This window comes from Etheostoma spectabile, unplaced genomic scaffold (assembly GCF_008692095.1).
Source record: "Etheostoma spectabile isolate EspeVRDwgs_2016 unplaced genomic scaffold, UIUC_Espe_1.0 scaffold00018509, whole genome shotgun sequence".
NCBI classification, from domain to species: domain Eukaryota; kingdom Metazoa; phylum Chordata; class Actinopteri; order Perciformes; family Percidae; genus Etheostoma; species Etheostoma spectabile.
In genome coordinates this window covers 52,536-72,828 of record NW_022604299.1, presented here as the reverse complement: position 1 = coordinate 72,828, position 20,293 = coordinate 52,536, and the positions used below count along the sequence as shown (strand labels likewise).

The window sequence follows — 20,293 nt, the reverse complement described above, 5'->3', positions numbered from 1 at the left end:
ACAAGTGGTTCATTTTCTTTAAAAGTTAAACGGACACTGTGGTGCCTCCGCATGCCGGCATGGTTGGCCGACATGGCGGAGGCAATACAAAATAAAAGGGATAAAAGAAGCTAAAACCCCTAAAACCGTCTAAAAAAGCAACAAGGAAGCTAAAAATAAGATAAAACACTGATCTAAAATAGCAAAATGAAACCTTAATAAATACTAAAACTAAAACACACTTACCTTTCTTGTTTGGTCTGGTCGAGAGTAGTAAGCAGTCCTCTGGACCAATGAATTCCAAGTGAAAGTATCTCAACTACAAACAAGTTGAAATTTACTCACAAGAAATGGTTTGATTAACCTCCAAAAACCTGGTGAAAAACTAGGCCACAAACAGGCAAAAAATTTTCTCCAGAAATAAGAGGCGATCGCAGTCTTAGCCAAAAGGCCGAGAAGCGATGACCACCACCTCTATGCTGTCAGATGCGACCTCCCCGGACGGTTCTCAGTTGTCACGGTCCAGTAATTTTAAATGGACATAACAGCTGCTGCTTAGCACCCCCGTCCAAGCGCTTCATGGGGAAGCACAAAAAGTTTTAGTTAAAGACGGCAATTGTGGTTTTCCCAATTGGTCAAGCTCCTGCCAACGTGCAATATTCCCATGCTGTCACATTTTGGCTACGTTTAAGAATCTGAGTTTCCTTTTGGAGAGCATATTTGTTTTTCACAAGTACAAAAGGCTTAGCCAAACAGCAAAGCCCACCAAAAATAATTTCAACTCATAGGCGTTCCTCTCCACGGAAGTCTTTAGTAAAAGGCGAAAGACTTGTGCGTTATGAAGAGAAACCAGAGTAAGTACAGCCCACTCTCGAGAGCAGCCGAAAACGCCAGTCTTCCCAGTCCCAACCCTCGCGGTAATTCTCACTTGGTGTGCCGCTTTTCCAAATCCAAGGCCTCACCAATATTTTGTCCTTGCTGTTTTTCTGCCAATCAAAAGTGCAAATCTTGCTACACTTTTGTATGGCTTTATCTTGTCAAGTATTATAACAACGTTTTGATACCAGGAACCCAACGAGGTTTCACAGATCATTCAGTTTTTAGGACAATTTCTGGCGGTAAAATCTGCCAGCCATGTCTCTTCAGGTCCGTTGACAGTTTGGGCAACGGGCAGCTTCACGTGCATCGTTAATTGTTTTTCCAGAAGACAGAAGATGGGTGCACCGTTCCCGGTGACGCTGCAATACCGGGTCGATGCGTGGGGTTTAGATTTGTGCATATACACATCAACTTTCTTTTACATTGCTGCATATACACATCAACTTTCTTTTTGATTCATCATCACCATTCATTATGTCATCATCACTATTCATTATGTCATCATCACAATTCATTATGACATCAACTTTCTTTTATATTACTGCATATACACTAGGGGTGATCCGAGTGTCCGGCTGAAACGAGTATCCGGTACGGATAAAGCACTTTTGCCGAGTACAAGTATTATCCGAGTAATATGAGTCAATATCCGTGCTCGGATTGAATAAAACTCCTCAACTGGCCGCGCAGCGTTCTGTGATAATCACAGCGCCCCCCCCCCCGCCTACAAACCCGCTCGGATCAATCACACACACACAGAACATGGAGAAATGCGCTCTCTCTCGCTCTCTCTCTCGCTCTCTCCTGCTCCGTCAGTCAATTCGGTCTGCGGATCTGTTCCGTTAACGTTTAGGGTTTCTTCAGCTTCAGGTTTGTTTTTAACTTCGGTTTGTAGTCCTTACATAGTAACCAGTAGATTTCTGGTGAACGTGGGGTTGCAGTCCTTACATAGTAACCAGTAGATTTCTGGTGAACGTGGGGTTTGTAGTCCTTACATAGTAACCAGTAGATTTCTGGTGAACGTGGGGTTTGTAGTCCTTACATAGTAACCAGTAGATTTCTGGTGAACGTGGGTTTCAGACATGCTGCTTGTTTTAAATGCGACTCCAGTTGCGTCTCTGCCATCGGAGATTTTTTTTTTTTACTGTCAGCTGCCCCCCCCCCCTCGCCCCCTCTCTCTCTGTGTCTCTCTCTTACTCACACACACACACACACACACACACACACACACACACACACACATATACCTGGTGTGGAAATAAAAAAAATAAAAAAGAACCAAAAAAAAAAAAATCACACTGATCATAAAAAAATAAAAAGTTAAAAAAAGAAAGTTATATTGAATATGAAAACTCTTTTTCATTACATTTTACTTCATAATTGCAACAGCATGTGTTGTATTAATTGTTGCAAAACGTTCTGTATATAGTTTGTTTGTTACCATGACAACACCATTGATCTGAAGCTCGATGCTGTCATGTAAATAGTTTTCAAATCAGCAATAAATATAACAATTTTTGATCAACTCATATCAATTGCTCTTCAGGTCCATTGACAGTTTTGGCAACGGGCAGCTCAACGTGCATCGTTAATTGTTTTTCCACAAGACAGAAGATGGGTGCACCGTTCCCAGCGATGCTGCAATACCGGGTCGATGCGTGGAGTGAACGGAGCAAGCCCCTTTTTCAACTCCCATTGCTAAAAATCCATTTAATATGTTGTCCCCTGATAGAGGACATATCAGATATTAAACTGATAAGAACAGATACTACACTTGATCTTAGCCAAAAGGCCGAGAAGCGATGACCACCACCTCTATGCTGTCAGATGCGACCTCCCCGGACGGTTCTCAGTTGTCACGGTCCAGTAATTTTAAATGGACATAACAGCTGCTGCTTAGCACCCCCGTCCAAGCGCTTCATGGGGAAGCACAAAAAGTTTTAGTTAAAGACGGCAATTGTGGTTTTCCCAATTGGTCAAGCTCCTGCCAACGTGCAATATTCCCATGCTGTCACATTTTGGCTACGTTTAAGAATCTGAGTTTCCTTTTGGAGAGCATATTTGTTTTTCACAAGTACAAAAGGCTTAGCCAAACAGCAAAGCCCACCAAAAATAATTTCAACTCATAGGCGTTCCTCTCCACGGAAGTCTTTAGTAAAAGGCGAAAGACTTGTGCGTTATGAAGAGAAACCAGAGTAAGTACAGCCCACTCTCGAGAGCAGCCGAAAACGCCAGTCTTCCCAGTCCCAACCCTCGCGGTAATTCTCACTTGGTGTGCCGCTTTTCCAAATCCAAGGCCTCACCAATATTTTGTCCTTGCTGTTTTTCTGCCAATCAAAAGTGCAAATCTTGCTACACTTTTGTATGGCTTTATCTTGTCAAGTATTATAACAACGTTTTGATACCAGGAACCCAACGAGGTTTCACAGATCATTCAGTTTTTAGGACAATTTCTGGCGGTAAAATCTGCCAGCCATGTCTCTTCAGGTCCGTTGACAGTTTGGGCAACGGGCAGCTTCACGTGCATCGTTAATTGTTTTTCCAGAAGACAGAAGATGGGTGCACCGTTCCCGGTGACGCTGCAATACCGGGTCGATGCGTGGGGTTTAGATTTGTGCATATACACATCAACTTTCTTTTACATTACTGCATATACACATCAACTTTCTTTTTGATTCATCATCACCATTCATTATGTCATCATCACTATTCATTATGTCATCATCACAATTCATTATGACATCAACTTTCTTTATATTACTGCATATACACTAGGGGTGATCCGAGTGTCCGGCTGAAACGAGTATCCGGTACGGATAAAGCACTTTTGCCGAGTACAAGTATTATCCGAGTAATATGAGTCAATATCCGTGCTCGGATTGAATAAAACTCCTCAACTGGCCGCGCAGCGTTCTGTGATAATCACAGCGCCCCCCCGCCTACAAACCCGCTCGGATCAATCACACACACACAGAACATGGAGAAATGCGCTCTCTCTCGCTCTCTCTCTCGCTCTCTCCTGCTCCGTCAGTCAATTCGGTCTGCGGATCTGTTCCGTTAACGTTTAGGGTTTCTTCAGCTTCAGGTTTGTTTTTAACTTCGGTTTGTAGTCCTTACATAGTAACCAGTAGATTTCTGGTGAACGTGGGGTTTGCAGTCCTTACATAGTAACCAGTAGATTTCTGGTGAACGTGGGGTTTGTAGTCCTTACATAGTAACCAGTAGATTTCTGGTGAACGTGGGGTTTGTAGTCCTTACATAGTAACCAGTAGATTTCTGGTGAACGTGGGGTTTGCAGTCCTTACATAGTAACCAGTAGATTTCTGGTGAACGTGGGGTTTGCAGTCCTTACATAGTAACCAGTAGATTTCTGGTGAACGTGGGGTTTGTAGTCCTTACATAGTAACCAGTAGATTTCTGGTGAACGTGGGTTTCAGACATGCTGTTGTTTTAAATGCGACTCCAGTTGCGTCTCTGCCATCGGAGATTTTTTTTTTTTACTGTCAGCTGCCCCCCCCCCCCCGCCCCCTCTCTCTCTGTGTCTCTCTCTTACTCACACACACACACTCACACACACACACACACACACACACACACACATATACCTGGTGTGGAAATAAAAAAAATAAAAAAGAACCAAAAAAAAAAAAAATCACACTGATCATAAAAAAATAAAAAGTTAAAAAAACAAAGTTATATTGAATATGAAAACTCTTTTTCATTACATTTTACATAATTGCAACAGCATGTGTTGTATTAATTGTTGCAAAACGTTCTGTATATAGTTTGTTTGTTACCATGACAACACCATTGATCTGAAGCTCGATGCTGTCATGTAAATAGTTTTCAAATCAGCAATAAATATAACAATTTTTGATCAACTCATATCAATTGCTCTTCAGGTCCATTGACAGTTTTGGCAACGGGCAGCTCAACGTGCATCGTTAATTGTTTTTCCACAAGACAGAAGATGGGTGCACCGTTCCCAGCGATGCTGCAATACCGGGTCGATGCGTGGAGTGAACGGAGCAAGCCCCTTTTTCAACTCCCATTGCTAAAAATCCATTTAATATGTTGTCCCCTGATAGAGGACATATCAGATATTAAACTGATAAGAACAGATACTACACTTGATCTTAGCCAAAAGGCCGAGAAGCGATGACCACCACCTCAATGCTGTCAGATGCGACCTCCCCGGACGGTTCTCAGTTGTCACGGTCCAGTAATTTTAAATGGACATAACAGCTGCTGCTTAGCACCCCCGTCCAAGCGCTTCATGGGGAAGCACAAAAAGTTTTAGTTAAAGACGGCAATTGTGGTTTTCCCAATTGGTCAAGCTCCTGCCAACGTGCAATATTCCCATGCTGTCACATTTTGGCTACGTTTAAGAATCTGAGTTTCCTTTTGGAGAGCATATTTGTTTTTCACAAGTACAAAAGGCTTAGCCAAACAGCAAAGCCCACCAAAAATAATTTCAACTCATAGGCGTTCCTCTCCACGGAAGTCTTTAGTAAAAGGCGAAAGACTTGTGCGTTATGAAGAGAAACCAGAGTAAGTACAGCCCACTCTCGAGAGCAGCCGAAAACGCCAGTCTTCCCAGTCCCAACCCTCGCGGTAATTCTCACTTGGTGTGCCGCTTTCCAAATCCAAGGCCTCACCTATTCCCCCATTGTCACAGGGCCAATATTTTGTCCTTGCTGTTTTTCTGCCAATCAAAAGTGCAAATCTTGCTACACTTTTGTATGGCTTTATCTTGTCAAGTATTATAACAACGTTTTGATACCAGGAACACATATCATTCAGTTTTTAGGACAATTTCTGGCGGTAAAATCTGCCAGCCATGTCTCTTCAGGTCCGTTGACAGTTTGGGCAACGGGCAGCTCCACGTGCATCGTTAATTGTTTTTCCAGAAGACAGAAGATGGGTGCACCGTTCCCGGTGACGCTGCAATACCGGGTCGATGCGTGGGGTTTAGATTCGTGGGTAACACTTTATAATAACCATCATTTATAGATGGTAAATTGATAGTTAATTAATCTTTAGTTAATTATCATTTAACTGTTAGGAAACAGTCAGTTTACTGTTAACAAACCATTAAATTATAATAAATAATGTTTACTTATTGTAAATTAACAGTTTATTAATTAGCATTTAACTGTTAAGAAACAGTTAGTTTACTGTTAACAAACAATTAAATTATAATTAATAATGATTACTAATTATTAGAAGTGCTTTGTTAATGGTTACTAGTTGGTTTGTAAACCGTCTATAAACAGTGCCTGGATGGTTATTATAAAGTTGCAACAGATGACTATAATACGTTGTTAAATAGTTAATAAATACTTTATAAACCATCTATATACATTATTTAGATTGATAATTAATACTTTATTAATGGTTACTAGTTGGTTTGTAAACCGTCTATAAACAGTGCCTGGATGGTTATTATAAAGTTGCAACAGATGACTATAATACGTTGTTAAATAGTTAATAAATACTTTATAAACCATCTATATACATTATTTAGATTGATAATTAATACTTTATTAATGGTTACTAGTTGGTTTGTAAACCGTCTATAAACAGTGCCTGGATGGTTATTATAAAGTTGCAACAGAGGACTATAATACCTTGTTAAATAGTTAATAAATACTTTATAAACAATCTATAAACATTATTTAGATAATAATACTTTGTTAAGGGTTGGTCTGGATGGTTATTATAAAGTTGCGACTGATGTTTTTCATAGTTATTAGTAAGTGCTTGGTAAAGCAAGGAGAAATGTTTTGCCCTTCATTAAATATACAAAAAAAACAAATATATAAATGAAAAATGTACCTGCAAGTCAGAGTGGGATATAAAAAAAACACAACATTACTAATAAAACCTTTATTACAAACATTTTAATCAAAGTTACTTACTGAAACTTTAAATGTTTTTAAACAACATCAAATAAGGACTATTTGTATGTTTTCCATTCTTGTATTGAAAAAAAAGTGGTATTGTTGGTCCTCTAATTTTACAGTGTGGTCAAAAATTTAAAAAGAACAATGACCATACATGAAAAATAAATGAACGTGCAAAAACCTTTCCATTACACAGTCCTTTTTGAACATTACAATTTCAAAATCCCTCCAGTCAGCTTCCCAAACAATTACTTCTGCTCCCTCTTATTGTAGGGTATGAGCTTACCCACCGCTTTATTTTTAGCTATGTTGGCCCTTACTTGTGGATCGTTGTTAATGATGTCTTCACATCTGCTGAGGAAGTCAGCTATCTTATGTAGTTTGTTGTATCCTGCCATTAGTTCTTCAAACTTTTGAGGGGTAGATATAGCAAGCTCTGCAATCGCCGCTTTAGACCTCACTGTCACTCCAGCATGTGCACTCGCTTCTCCCAATTTCATGCCATGGTTGTATGCCCTCAACACCCTCTTGTATCTTTTGATGATCTCTATTGGGCTTCTGACTGCAAAAGTAGACAACAGTTCATAAAGATAAACTTGTCAATCATTTGATCATTGTTTCAGCACTCTAGTAAGGTCTGGCTAAACAGTTTTATGCCTGATGTAGCAGTGGTAGGGGAGGGACATCTGGCACATGACAAACGTGCCAGATGTCAGGCTTTTACCTAGCAAGGTACATCTGGCCAGCAAAGAATAACATTTCCGCACCTTTTTCAGAACGCTTGACATAATAACTAACAATAATCCATAGACCTCGTTGTGAACAGTTTAATGGAAAACTATTATGGCATGGTACTGTGTTGGAGAATAGTTCCCAAACAACCAGATCTGATAGCATCCTGTGTAACCATGTCATGATTTCTGGAAAGAAACATTGCTGTTGAGTTTTGTTGAGAGTAAAAAACATGTAGTTGTTTTTTGCTTTTGGTAAACTTTCCATTAAATGTTATATCCTTGATGAGTAAAACAACTTTGGTCTTAAAATTGGTTTGCACCCACATCTAAAATTCAAACATAAGTAGAAATGTTTCAGATTTGTAAGTTTAACCACAATTTATAAAAATGTAATTATACTTTGGCCCCTTAATTCACCTCTTTTGCCAAGTGGTGTCCTTCCTTTTGCCACCTTCTTCTTTTGTCTTCTTTTCTTTTTGTCCTTTTGGATGTATCTCTTTTTTGTGTGTTTTTTGTGATGCTTCTTTTTTTGCCGTTTTTTCTTTTTCTCATCCTCTGAAGATGAGGAGGAAGATGAAGAGGGGGAGGCAGATGAAGAGGAGGAGGTGGTGGATGAGGAGGAGGCAGATGCAGATGACGATGTAGTTTGGTTAGACTCCGTCCCTACAGCAGTGTTCTTGGCTAAAACAATAGGAAATTAAAATAATAAGGTTAATTTTAACATCAAATAGCATACCCACAAAAAAAATCAATCACAGCTTGACTGGGGTTAACTACAAAATGCCCATTCTAATAGTGAAAATTGCATTAGAAATTTAAATTAAAAAGTGAAAATGCTATTGTGAGATCAGATGTATTTTAATGTATTTTGCCAAATGCTTCAAAAGTTTAATAATTCAAAAAAATATAATCTTCTTAGTGTGCAATTACTCACTACAGCAAAATATAATATGCAGCATAGGAAGAAAAACACCTGCTAATTGTTGGTGAAGGAAGTCCATGTCCTTTTTCAACTGCTTGATTTGTCTTTTCAGCAAGCCTTCTTTTATCTTCGCCTTTTGGAGCAGCACTGAGGCTGTTGGAGACATATCGATGACTGGAAATAAGAGAAATAAACTTAAGTGCATCTAAAAATCAAACATTAAATACATGTCCTCTTTAAGTGAACTTCTGGTTAATAAACCTGATGATTTTAAACCAGCTCTGTGTGAATACAAATGTTCCAACACGATTTTCACAGAAAATTTCAGAAATTTTAAACTTCTCAGTACATTATTTTACACCATATTTATTTATTTATAATAGTCTGCCCTCAGAAAAACAGCATTGACTTATTGTGATCATTCAGTCTACACGATTATGCAGACATAAATGTATGCTTTCCTTACAGAAAACAATCCATTTAATGTTATGATAACTACATCACTGCATAACTCAGACAATCTTAATATTTGGTATTTGGTTACTTGTGATGCTATGTATATATGAAAACTAACAATATTTGACACATTTATTTCACACTTATTTAGTTTTGGATGTCTGGATTTGGTACAATTATACATTATAAGGCTCTTGGAGCAGAACTGTGACAAACAGGCACGGAGCCAGCTCTGCTAGGAGTGTGTGGTAGGTCGCATGCGCTTCTTGCCTTGCCCTGCGCACTCACTAAGTAACGTTACAGATTAAAAGTTAGCACAACTATCTAACTCCAAATGCCATGAACTGTGCTTAACGTTATATGATCAATATATAGACATTTAAGAATTGTATATTTAAGAAAACAGAATATGGGAAATAGCCTGGAAGCTCAAATGTTGTTCAATGCTATCCAGACCTGTAAATTAGTAAAAATGAAATTCCATATTTTTCCATAACGTTACTGTTTAGAAATCTTAGTGAGCAGCGAGGGCTAGCTACAATTACAGTGGGCTACATGCCAACAGGTTAACGTTATCAAACTCACCTGTACTCAGAGATTGGTGTTCACAGTCTGTGTCATCGCTGGTTTCAAATAAAATACTGCTTTTATCCCTCTCAAAACCATGACACTTCTTGTTTGCGGGGTAATCCTCATCGCTGGTAACTTTGGCATTAATGTTTTTGCTAACGGCAGTGTTCTCCAGGTTTTTCTGTCCATGTGCACCTTCACCGATGTTAGCATCATCCATGCTGCTGATGGTAACGTCAGGTGCAGCCGTTTCTCTCGTCGACCGCGTTGGTGTCCCTAGTTTGTTATCCATTTTTAATGCTTTGCCAGATCTTGTAAAATGTATTTTCTTTGCCGACATGGTTAGTTAGAAATATCAGTACAGATACTCTGCAGCTAGCTAGTTTGAAACCTCTGATTTTAGCAATATTGCTAACGCTCCCTGGTTACGCTTAGACCCGCCCTACTCTGCCTCTGATTGGCTAGTAGTCGTTACCTTCGGTTTGTTAGGTTGGGTGTCTTTCTCTAGCTGTCACTCAAGTTCAGAGTCCGATATGCATGAGGAGTGAAATAGTTTGGTACAGTCAGAGCCAATCAGAGGCACAGTAGGGGCGGGTTACAGCCATACCGGTGGCGGGCGGGCTGTGGGCATTTAGGCGCACTTTTGGCTCTAACAGGTCTGGTCTGAATAACTTTTCCGTGTGTAGCCCATTTGAAAATGGAAAATGCCTGGTTTAGCAAGTGAACTAAGGGAGTTAATTGAAGGTAGCCGATTGAAAAGAAAACACCATAAGCACCTAATAAAATGGCTAAAGAAAAGACAACTTCTGAAACAGAAGATGAAATGCAACATTTGCCACCACAAAATGAAGATGAAGCACTGCAGTCGTGGTAGGCCTAACTAATATGGGCATACATGGCCTAAAGGTCTGATATTACTAAAGAATTTTTTTTTGTTACTGTAGCTTATAGGCCTAGTTTTCTTCTTTTTTACTGTATATTTAGCATTTATTTAACAGTATATTTAGTATATGTTTTACTGTTTACTTAGGTATCTATTAAATTTATTTACTGATGCTTTTAGAGTGACCGGCCACTTTTCTAAGTGATTTTCCCTATTTAATTTACTCCATTAAGGTTTCAGTAAATCCTTAGCCTACATGGTTTTAAGTCTGGAACCAAGTCAACCAACTACAAGATGAATAGTGGCCATAAGACATTTAATTTACCGCTAAAATGTTGTAAATGGAAAAATAGCAAAGATAACGTTGCAAGACTGTGTAGCTTACATAACTCTGGTAGACTTCAGTTGTAGCATTTAGGTGAGTATAATAATAGGAAAAGCATTCTTCATTTTACTTGTTACCCCTGAAGTACCCCAAAGGTTCCAGTCCATGCTTTAGGAAGCACCGACAAAAGACTGAACAAAACAAAGACAATATAAATGTTTGCCATTTGTTCAATCTCATGTCTCCTACTCAAACATTTTTTGTTCTTAAAAAAATGGTCTTGCATTGAAGCAAAACAATTTAAACAGATATCATAACAATTATGGTATATCTTTGAATTCCATTGGATCTCAAGTGGTGCCATGTTCCATAGGGTATGTCAACAGAGGGCCAAACATAGAGCCGTTGTCAGAAAATCCATCCGACACCAGTCAATATTTAGGCAATCCAAGATATTCCTTTTCAACTGGATACGATTGTGTGTGTAGGTATAGACATCAAATTTAAGTTCAAGAATAACATGCTATACACCTACATGAATAATCAAAGTGCCTGTAATTTAGATGATATATTACACTAAAACCAGTGGTAGGCTACAGGATACAGAAAGTCAATATATACATATATATATAATTATACATAATTTTATTGCTGCAATATTCTAAAGGCAAGTGACATCTCTTTGAAAATCACAGTGAATTGCTGCATCCAAAGAGATACTTGCACTTTTTATATGCATTGGATAAATTGAACACACCTTCTGGGTTCCATTAATGTAAGCTACTTTATAGTGCATTAGGTAATAGCTTTTCACAATAGCTTGCACAAGTGAAGCACATGTTAATTGTTGTTTTAGGCAGTGGATGGACAATACGTCTAATTTTTATTAGTATTACTCCCATTTTACATATCTTGAATCATTCTTATGCCCATAAGAATGCTGTGCCACGTGTAATTACTGAAGTATTGTTTGCATAAGGCCACAACATTTTCACCATTAATTTTGTGTATTTCCAGGTTTGCACAAGGCCTACGATTAAGACAAATTGACATGATAACTGATGACATACACTGTCAAAGATGGCAAAAAAGCTGCGAGATGTCTGTGTTGAGGCAATAGAGAGAAGAAAAAGAAGAAAAGGACAGAGGCTGGGAGGGCATAACGAGTTTGGGGTTATCGATGAAAGCCACTTCAGACACAAAAGAAAGGTTAATGTAAACACCATACAGCTAAACATTCTATGGGAATTCCCACAACAAGCCCAATACTTTCCAGCCATTCTGTTTAAGTGACAGAACTTGCAACTCTAGGTATGTCAGTGTATTTGTTTTTTTCTTTTGCTTGACTTGGCTTTGATAGTGACTTATTCTTCTATCAAGAGGAGGATTTTTCAGGAGGACTATGTCCTCTTGTATATACTGAATGCTTTGATTACTATAGGCTTTGCTTTGACCCACAAAGTTATAACAATAGATTAAGGAATCAGAATGAATGAAACGGTTGCAAAACATAAACAATAACATGCTACTTACCTACATGCAAGCTGCAATGTTACTCAGCATTCTGTCCGGTGTTATAAATGTAAAGGGCGGCTGTGGCTCAGTGGTAGAGCGGTTGCCTGCCAATCGGAAGGTTGGTGGTTCAATCCCCGCCCCTGCAGTCATTGTCGAAGTGTCCTTGGGCAAGACACTGAACCCCGAGTTGCCCCCGGTGCTGCGCATCGGAGTGTGAATGTGTGTGAATGTTTATCTGATGAGCAGGTGGCACCTTGTACGGCAGCCCCGGCCACAGTGTATGAATGTGTGTGAATGGTGAATGTTTCCTGTAGATGTAAAAGCGCTTTGAGCAGTTGTTAAGACTGGAAAAGCGCTATATAAATACAGCACATTTACAATTATTAGCTTTATACTTTTTTATTAATCACAAATTGTGTGCCATGGTGTTATAACTATATAATTACCAAACTTTTGATTTCATAGTAACTGTCATTTACTTACATTTTGTTCCCTGTAACTGTGATGGATTACAGATATACAGTTGAACATAAGAAAAAAAATTCTAAATTTCCAGACTAGGTCATCATGACAAATTCATTGTCCATGTATAGATTTATACTATATTTAGACTATATTATCAATGCACAAATAATCATTGTTTTATGGACCACTAATAAAAGATTTAAGTGTACCAAATAAAGTAACTTGATGCTTTATACACTTATAATTAATTATAAACCACCCACCAGTTGCAACTTTTTAATAGGCATTCCAATAATTCTTAGACGTTTTACAAAGTATTAACTATTTAACAAGGTATAAGTCATCTATTGCAACTTTATAACCATCCAGACATCGTTTACAAACCAACTAGTAACCCTTAACAAAGCACTTCTAATAATTAGTAATCATTATATTTGGTTTGTTAACAGTAAACTGTTTCCTAACAGTTAAATGATAACTAAAGATTAACAATCCATTTACAATCTATAAATGATTGTTTTTGTAAAGTGTTACCTGGTGTTAATTTTATAGAATTTTAAGGAAAAAAAAAATTTAACACTGAAAAAAGAGAAATATAGGGAAAAACAAAAACATCCCAAAAAAAAGTAATCAAGAAAACCGTTGTTAAAAAGTGAGAAAGAAAACGCCAAAAGAGTGACAAATGCCAGAAAGCTTCAAAACAAAAATGTCCAAAAAAATAAGACAAAAAAAAGAAATCTCATCTCGTTTTTTTATCTCAACTACAATCGTTGTCCTAAATTTATCATTGCTGGATGATGCGCAATTTTTCTGGCTAAACTTCAATACCACGGCCCCCTTGAATTAAATATTAAAGCCTAAATCATGTTCAGAGTGAAGTTCATGACTTCAGTGTGTACAAAACTGAGCTGCTCATCTAACATACTAGATCATATTAGCCTCTTCTCACTGGTAAGTTCTGTTTAAGTTTTTATAAAGCACTTTTGTAAAGACAACTCACAGTAACATTTGTTAAATGGTCCAGGGTTTGCCAGCTGGCACTTTTCATTGTAGTCCTTTGGCAAGATGTTTAGACCACACATCTAAGTTCAGGTCCAAGTTACATTGCAGCTCCACAAGAGCTGAAGCACAGCCTCAGCGTTCTGCTGACTGCGCCTAACACCCAGCTCAAAACTAGAGCTGTGCAGGCTATGACGTCAGGGCCACTCCGTTGAGAATTTGAGACTCAGAATCTTAATCACTTCTCAAAAATGTAAAATCTATATTATGTAAGCATTTTACCAACATGTCGGTTATTCCTTTTTCTAAGAGTTCACTGCGGTCCTGAAACTTCCTTTGGAACCACATAAAGCACTAACTTTATACAGCAGTCAACATTTAAAGATTAATTTGTCCCTCAGGCGGGGTCCAACCTAGCAGCTCAAGGGTCCTGCGCTATATTAAGTTCTGAGCAATTTTAGGTACATAAATTTTCGTGTAGTTGCAATGACCAGTCAAGATCCAAGTTTATTGAAGTTCACATTTAAAACCTCCTGTCCCAAATCATGGTGTCATTTTAGCGTTGATCACCTTCTGGCTCCTGTTGGGAAAATTTAAACAGAATGACACAAGACCAATTACCAAAACTTCAGTAACCAAATGACGACAAAGTTCAGATAAGCAACCTTACCTCTTGTATCATTTACAGCCCAGATGCTGTCATTGAGACATCGTTTAAAAACCTTGACGCAGTCGTTGAGACATCATTTAAAAAGTCGGATAATTTCTTTGAGACATCGTTTAAAAAGTTGAGTACTTGCTTTGAGACAGTGGTTTGAAAGCCGGATACTTTCTTTGAGACATCGTTTGGAATGCCAGATACTTTGATGTACTGAGGAGAAGGCCGGAAAGCAGGTTGCATTGCAAAGCATCTTCGGGTGCATCTGGTAGTGGCCACTGGTGTTTGAAGCGCTGCAGTGGGCTTAATGGTTACATCCTTTGAGACATCGTTTGGATAGCTGGATGCTTTGGCCTCAGAAGGCTGGAAAGCAGGTCTCACTGAAAAACATCGTCGGGTGCATCTGGAAGATGACACTGGTGTTTGAAGCGCTGTAGTGGGCTTAATAGCTTCTTCCTTTGAGACACTGCTCAGAATGCTAGTGACTGTGCCCGAGACACTAGAGACCGTACCTGGAACACTACTGGTGCTCGATTCAGTGCCTGGAACACTAGAGATGTTGCCAATGACTGTGCTTGAGACACTGTCTGGTATGCTAGCGGCTGTGCCTGGAACACTAGAGATGTTGCCTGGAATGCTGGAGACAGTGTCTGAAATGCTAGAGATGTTGCTAGTGATGGCACTCGATACAGTGCCGATGGGGCTGGAGACGTTTCCTGGAACGCTAGCAACAGTGCTCGTAACTGTAGTGACGGTGCTTGATATGCTAGAGACTATGCCCAGAATGCTTGAGACACTGCCTGGAATGCTAGCGATGGGGCTGGAAACATTTCCTGGAATACTAGTGACGGTGACTGGAATGCTAGAGACTGTGCCTGGAACATGTGAGATGGTGCTTGATATGCTAGCAAGGGTACCTGGAATGCTAGTGGTGCCTGACATAGGGCCTGGAAAACTAGAGACTGTGCCTGGAATGCTAGAGATGTTGTTTGAGACACTGCCTGGTATGCCAACAACGGTTCCTGGAACACTAGAGATGTTGCCTGTAATGTTGGCAACAGTGCCCGGAACACTAGTAACAGTGCCTGAAACACTAGAGACTGTGCCTGGAACACTAGTGGTGCCCAATACAGTGCCTGGAATGCTAGAGACGGTGCCCGGAACACTAAAGATGTTGCTGGTGACTGTGCCCGGCAAAGTGCCTGGAATGCTAGAGATGTTGCTCGACACGCTAGCAACAGTGCTAGAGACCATTCCTGGAAGGCTAGCTCTGGAGACATTGTCTGTCAAGCGGGATACACTGATGTACTTAACAGGTTCAGTGTATACACGTCTTTGAGTGGACAAAATTTGCATTGTAGTGGGCTTGATGGTGGGACCCAGTAGACCTGGAGAGACCAGACAGATGTTGGCATGTGATGTATTAAGGATGCGGTTCAGTTTAACAGGTAAACCACCAACCTTTAGTGGAGTGTGCAGAATGCACAATATGGCCAACCCCAGCTGTGTCAGACTGAAACCTGTATACTGACAGTAGTCCAGCCAGAGCATATGTACACTGGATTGTCACCCTGCAAGACAAGAAAATAAGGTTATTTGCATTAAGTTGAGGGAGTTGTATTAGCTAAAATAGTTGGGTTGAAAGTCTACCTGTCAAAATCATTTCTGGAGACAGTTGGTGCATTCAACTCCTTGCTGAAGAAAATCTCGTTTTTGTAAGTCACAGACTCCTTGCCAAGCTGGAGAAATCAAGCATAACATTTGGGTGCTCATATTGCCAGATATAAAATTGTGAATGAGCTCAGGTACATTAAGAAGCAGTACCTCGACTGTGGATCCACAGCTGTTGATTGGAAAAGAGAAGAGAGCCCTGCTGCCGTCCATCTCTTTGGGTCTACAGTTTCTATCTACCAGGTTGATTCTAGAAGGAACTCCTTCACTTGTGATGGTCAGAGACAAGTCAGCCACCACAGTTATCCTGCCATCAGCCGAACACACTGCAGAGAACTGAGTTTTAGCACTTGTGTAAGCTATATAGGGATCTTAGAGTTGAGGAAAAAAAAAAAAAAAAACCCTCCTTACCAATGAGTTCAGTAGCATAAAACTGACAAGTCTTGATAGTTGAAATTTGGCCTTCGGTTTCACAGTTCCGCATGAAGAGCTCAAATGTGCCAACGAAGTCCTTTAAAGTAATGTTCTAAAAACACATGCACCATATTGACTGATGTTCATGTATAAAACATCCATTAAAATACAAGTGTTTATACTCTAGTCTCATGTCACCTTATACTTGTAGCCATGAGTGAAGAGCGGCACCTCGAGCAGCAGTCTTTGGCTATTGTTGCTAATGATGTAGCCGTACTTATCTGCCAGCTCTGTCGTCAGCAGCTCTGAGCCTATACGGATCTCCCACAGGGGGTCAATAGGCTGGTGGTCCAGTTTAAAGCTGATGCCAGACTCTGAACAGACAGCGTCAAAGGCTGGAAGAGCTGTGAAGACAACACTGTTACTCTGCTTCGTACACTAGGATTGACCATGTCTAAAAGGACTTACAGGCATTGGTTACCGCCATCACTGATGCTAGTTGGTAAAAAGGCTTATTTTCAGGCAGAACAGTCAGGGTGTAGTTGATGTCCAGCCTGTGCTGAATTGTTGCATCTTTGATTATCTAAACAGAAAATATGTTGATTCAAGCAGGATGAAGTTGCCATGTGTAAAACATGAAATACCACAAATGTAATGTAAAGCGCTTTTACCTGCTGCATAACAGGGTCTTCAAAAGGCACTTTCAGAATATAGCCATGAGTGTGGTTGGGAACAACAACTTTTTCAATGTTGTGGCTGCTTGTATTTGTAAAGGGAACTGTAAAATCCTGTCCATTCAAATTAACTGCAACCAACTCAACGTCTTTCGGGATGTCCCCGAGGTAGACAGTGAATACGCGCTCCTCAGAAACTGTTCCTGAAACAAAAAGCCATTCAGATTCTTGTTTCAAATTGGCAAGTTGCCTTGTGATGGCTTAATGAAGCTTTGTGAACCAGTGTCTATTTTCTGAGCCTACTAGATGGCACTCTGTTCAATTAGTTGAGTATACTGAATTGCAATGCCTTGAGAATTTCTCTTAATGCACATCTAGTGGGCTCAGATGTTGAGGACACTGGTTCATGAAGTGTCATCCATCAGATCACTACAAGTGCCTGGTTAGACTTACTGTTTTCAGTGAAAATTGGGCATGGCAGCAGGGGAGTGGCCAACATCCTGTGAATGCGAAGTCTGGTGTCACCCTGATCCTCATCCACGGAGATTTGCTCCAAGTAGAGATGAAAGATGGAGAACTTGTAGAGGTTCCCAGACACGATGCTCTGTGAAAGAAAACAAGGAATCAGGAAATTTAAATATGCAACTGGCTCCTCCACATTTTAAAACATGTTTAATGAACAATAGCCCTGCCTCCTGACCTTCCTGTATACTCCTTCAGCCTTATAGGGTATGCTGATCTTGACTGTGGAGTTGTGCTGCTTTACAATGTAGCCTCTCTTCTCTGCAACTGGCTGTGCCACAAGTTCACCATTGAATCCAATGTTGACCTGCATCTGGTTTAGATCCGACACCCATGGATGTCGCACCTCAGAAGTCTCCCACATAATGTAGCTACTGTTGTCATATGATCCTTTATCTGAGAGATATTACACCAGTATTAGTTTTATTTGCCGTAAGTCCAAAAAAAAAAAAAAAGAAAGCCACAGCATAAAAGATGCCAATACTGACGCATTGAGCAAGCAGCCACCAGGTCAACCATGACTGAAACCCAGCTTAGTCGGGACAATAGTGTTGCATGGACCACCTCTACTGGAACACCATTCACCTGGGGGGGGGGGGGGGCGCAACACACAAGATAAACTGCTTTGTACTAAATGCTTTACTGTACAAAACATACCATTCTGATATTTAGAGAAAAAATAAATGACTAGATGCACTAAACTCTGCATCAGTGGTTTACCTCAGTGCTGTATGATTCAGGTTGTCCATACGGAGTACGAAATACAAGCCTTCCATCTGTCAAGTCAAATGTATATCCACGAGTCTTAGCCGTGTTAAGGCTAATGGGCAACACCCCCGGCTGCGCCCGCTGAAACATCACCTGCCATTCTGAAGTGGCTGAGGAATAAGCCTGAAGCACATTGTCAAACCATTTAATTGTATATACAAATTTGATGGATGTTATCCAACTGCAAATGACAAATTTCCCAGAGGACATGTCAAACATACCCTTTTGAAACTAGCATCCCAGTCATCCTTTGTCCCTGTTGGACATGCCACATCACTCCTCACAGACACCTACAAAGAAACCAGGGGTAGTTAAAATTTGGAAATTGCACAGGTTACATAACATGCAACCAAGCTTACTTCCATGTAGTTGACCTCACAGGTGACCTCTCTGGGAGACCAGGGAAGAGGGGGAGAACAGGTTTTGTTCAAAGCATAGGTGACATCCTTTCCCTTGGGTGTCACAATCAGGTTGAAGTTGAATGTGAATACTTCATCCTCCTGAAATATCCAATCAAAAGATGAAAAACATGTGTTCCTGAAAAAGGCTCCACAGTGTGCAAAAATCAACCCAAAACTGTTGTATGCCATTTGTAAAGACCTTGTTGTCAGTGTGACAGCTGAAGTAAGAGGCTCTGAGCTCCAGATGTTCCGAAGCAGGGACAACACTGACACTGTAGCCACACTTTGCTCCATACTCCTTATTGATGGGGTACACACCAGTCTCATCTGAAAGACAAATCCCTAGTTTTGTCTGCTCAAACAAAGTTTTCACTCTATTCAGTGAAATACTTGGGTTTAATTGTTCAGATTTACTCAAAGTAAAAACCTGCCAGGCCAGTCTTAGGAATAACTTACAAAATAAGGTTAAATAGCCATTGTAGCTCAATAGTGAGAACACATGGTTTCTGACCCCTAGCTTGTAATGCTGTGCAGGACTTACCAATTGCCTCAAAGAGAGGTTCATTCCCAGAGTAGGAGAGATCAACAGCTACCATGAAGTAACGATCACGACACTCCATATGAACTCCTGCATGAACAAATGGGTTCAAATTGGAATATATGCACCAAGGACTAACAGGCATGCGTTTAAGCAGCAGTTTTAGTCTTTACCATTGGGAATATGATCACATTTGGCAGTTGTCCACACAGACAGGAGCAAGGTCACACTGTTAATACAAATTAATGTATTAAAAACATAAATTGAAACCATAGGATGCAATAACAGACACCAGCAGCTTGTGAAGTGACATGACCCTGCAAATTACCTGAGGTAACGCCCAAACGCCATCGCCACTGATGTTAGCAGTGTCTAAAGCTAGCCTAGCTGCTAGCAAACTACACCTGCTAACCAACAAAAGCTAAAATGGACCACTTGCTTGTATATCCTGGCCTAACTGGCACGATGTGCTGCTGTCTGCTACACACCAGCTTTTATAAGTCTACCCTGAGAGTCAAAGACCACTCTCATCAACTGATTGAAAGAAACCTTAAATGCTAATGAGCTACACATGTGGATGTAACACCTGAGGGCCTCTTATTGGTCAGTGACCAGCCTGACTTTTTAAAAACTGGTGTGTAGCAGACAGCAGTTTGGTCAGAGTGTACTGAATGTAATGAAGTTCCTGGTTTTAATTTGACTCTTTATTGATGTTATGAGCAGCAAATGTACTAATAAGCACATTAGAAAATATTTTCTAAATTTAAAGAAAATAACAAATTTAATTTAATTATTGGTAGAAATACCCTGCACATAATTTATTGGCCAGCAGAGGACGACATTGTTTTTCTAATAGATAGATAGATAGATAGATAGATAGATAGATAGATAGATAGATAGATTTATAGATAAATAGATATTTATTGATCCCAAGAAAAATGGGAAATTACGGTTTTACAGCAGCACACGTAAATCAGTCGCACAACACAGAATATAAATATAAATGAGATACTT

General features: G+C 39.8%; 1 protein-coding gene and 5 non-coding genes across 6 annotated transcripts; all 6 read right to left on the bottom strand.

Annotated features, from left to right (window-relative positions):
• Window positions 1–720: 720 nt before the first annotated feature.
• LOC116680923 (U5 spliceosomal RNA) lies at window positions 721–837 on the bottom strand. Its single transcript, XR_004329920.1, has one exon. It is a non-coding gene; the product is annotated as a U5 spliceosomal RNA (small nuclear RNA).
• Window positions 838–2,471: 1,634 nt separating this feature from the next.
• LOC116680929 (U2 spliceosomal RNA) lies at window positions 2,472–2,662 on the bottom strand. Its single transcript, XR_004329925.1, has one exon. It is a non-coding gene; the product is annotated as a U2 spliceosomal RNA (small nuclear RNA).
• Window positions 2,663–2,940: 278 nt separating this feature from the next.
• Window positions 2,941–3,057, bottom strand: LOC116680922 (U5 spliceosomal RNA). The gene has a single exon (XR_004329919.1). It is a non-coding gene; the product is annotated as a U5 spliceosomal RNA (small nuclear RNA).
• Window positions 3,058–4,827: 1,770 nt separating this feature from the next.
• Window positions 4,828–5,018, bottom strand: LOC116680920 (U2 spliceosomal RNA). The gene has a single exon (XR_004329917.1). It is a non-coding gene; the product is annotated as a U2 spliceosomal RNA (small nuclear RNA).
• Window positions 5,019–5,296: 278 nt separating this feature from the next.
• On the bottom strand, window positions 5,297–5,413 carry LOC116680921 (U5 spliceosomal RNA). The gene has a single exon (XR_004329918.1). It is a non-coding gene; the product is annotated as a U5 spliceosomal RNA (small nuclear RNA).
• An 8,776-nt stretch (window positions 5,414–14,189) lies between these two features.
• LOC116680919 (uncharacterized) lies at window positions 14,190–19,630 on the bottom strand. Its single transcript, XM_032509545.1, has 20 exons — window positions 19,608–19,630; window positions 19,453–19,508; window positions 19,283–19,369; window positions 18,941–19,068; window positions 18,700–18,840; window positions 18,562–18,630; window positions 18,293–18,463; window positions 18,061–18,157; window positions 17,751–17,968; window positions 17,504–17,654; window positions 17,048–17,253; window positions 16,845–16,959; window positions 16,575–16,780; window positions 16,374–16,488; window positions 16,116–16,288; window positions 15,942–16,030; window positions 15,753–15,862; window positions 15,652–15,679; window positions 14,607–14,727; window positions 14,190–14,213 (listed from the first exon to the last, which is right to left on the bottom strand). Exons 1-20 carry the CDS (start codon window positions 19,628–19,630, stop codon window positions 14,190–14,192), a joined length of 2,328 nt encoding a protein of 775 aa, XP_032365436.1.
• Between the last annotated feature and the right edge of the window lie 663 nt (window positions 19,631–20,293).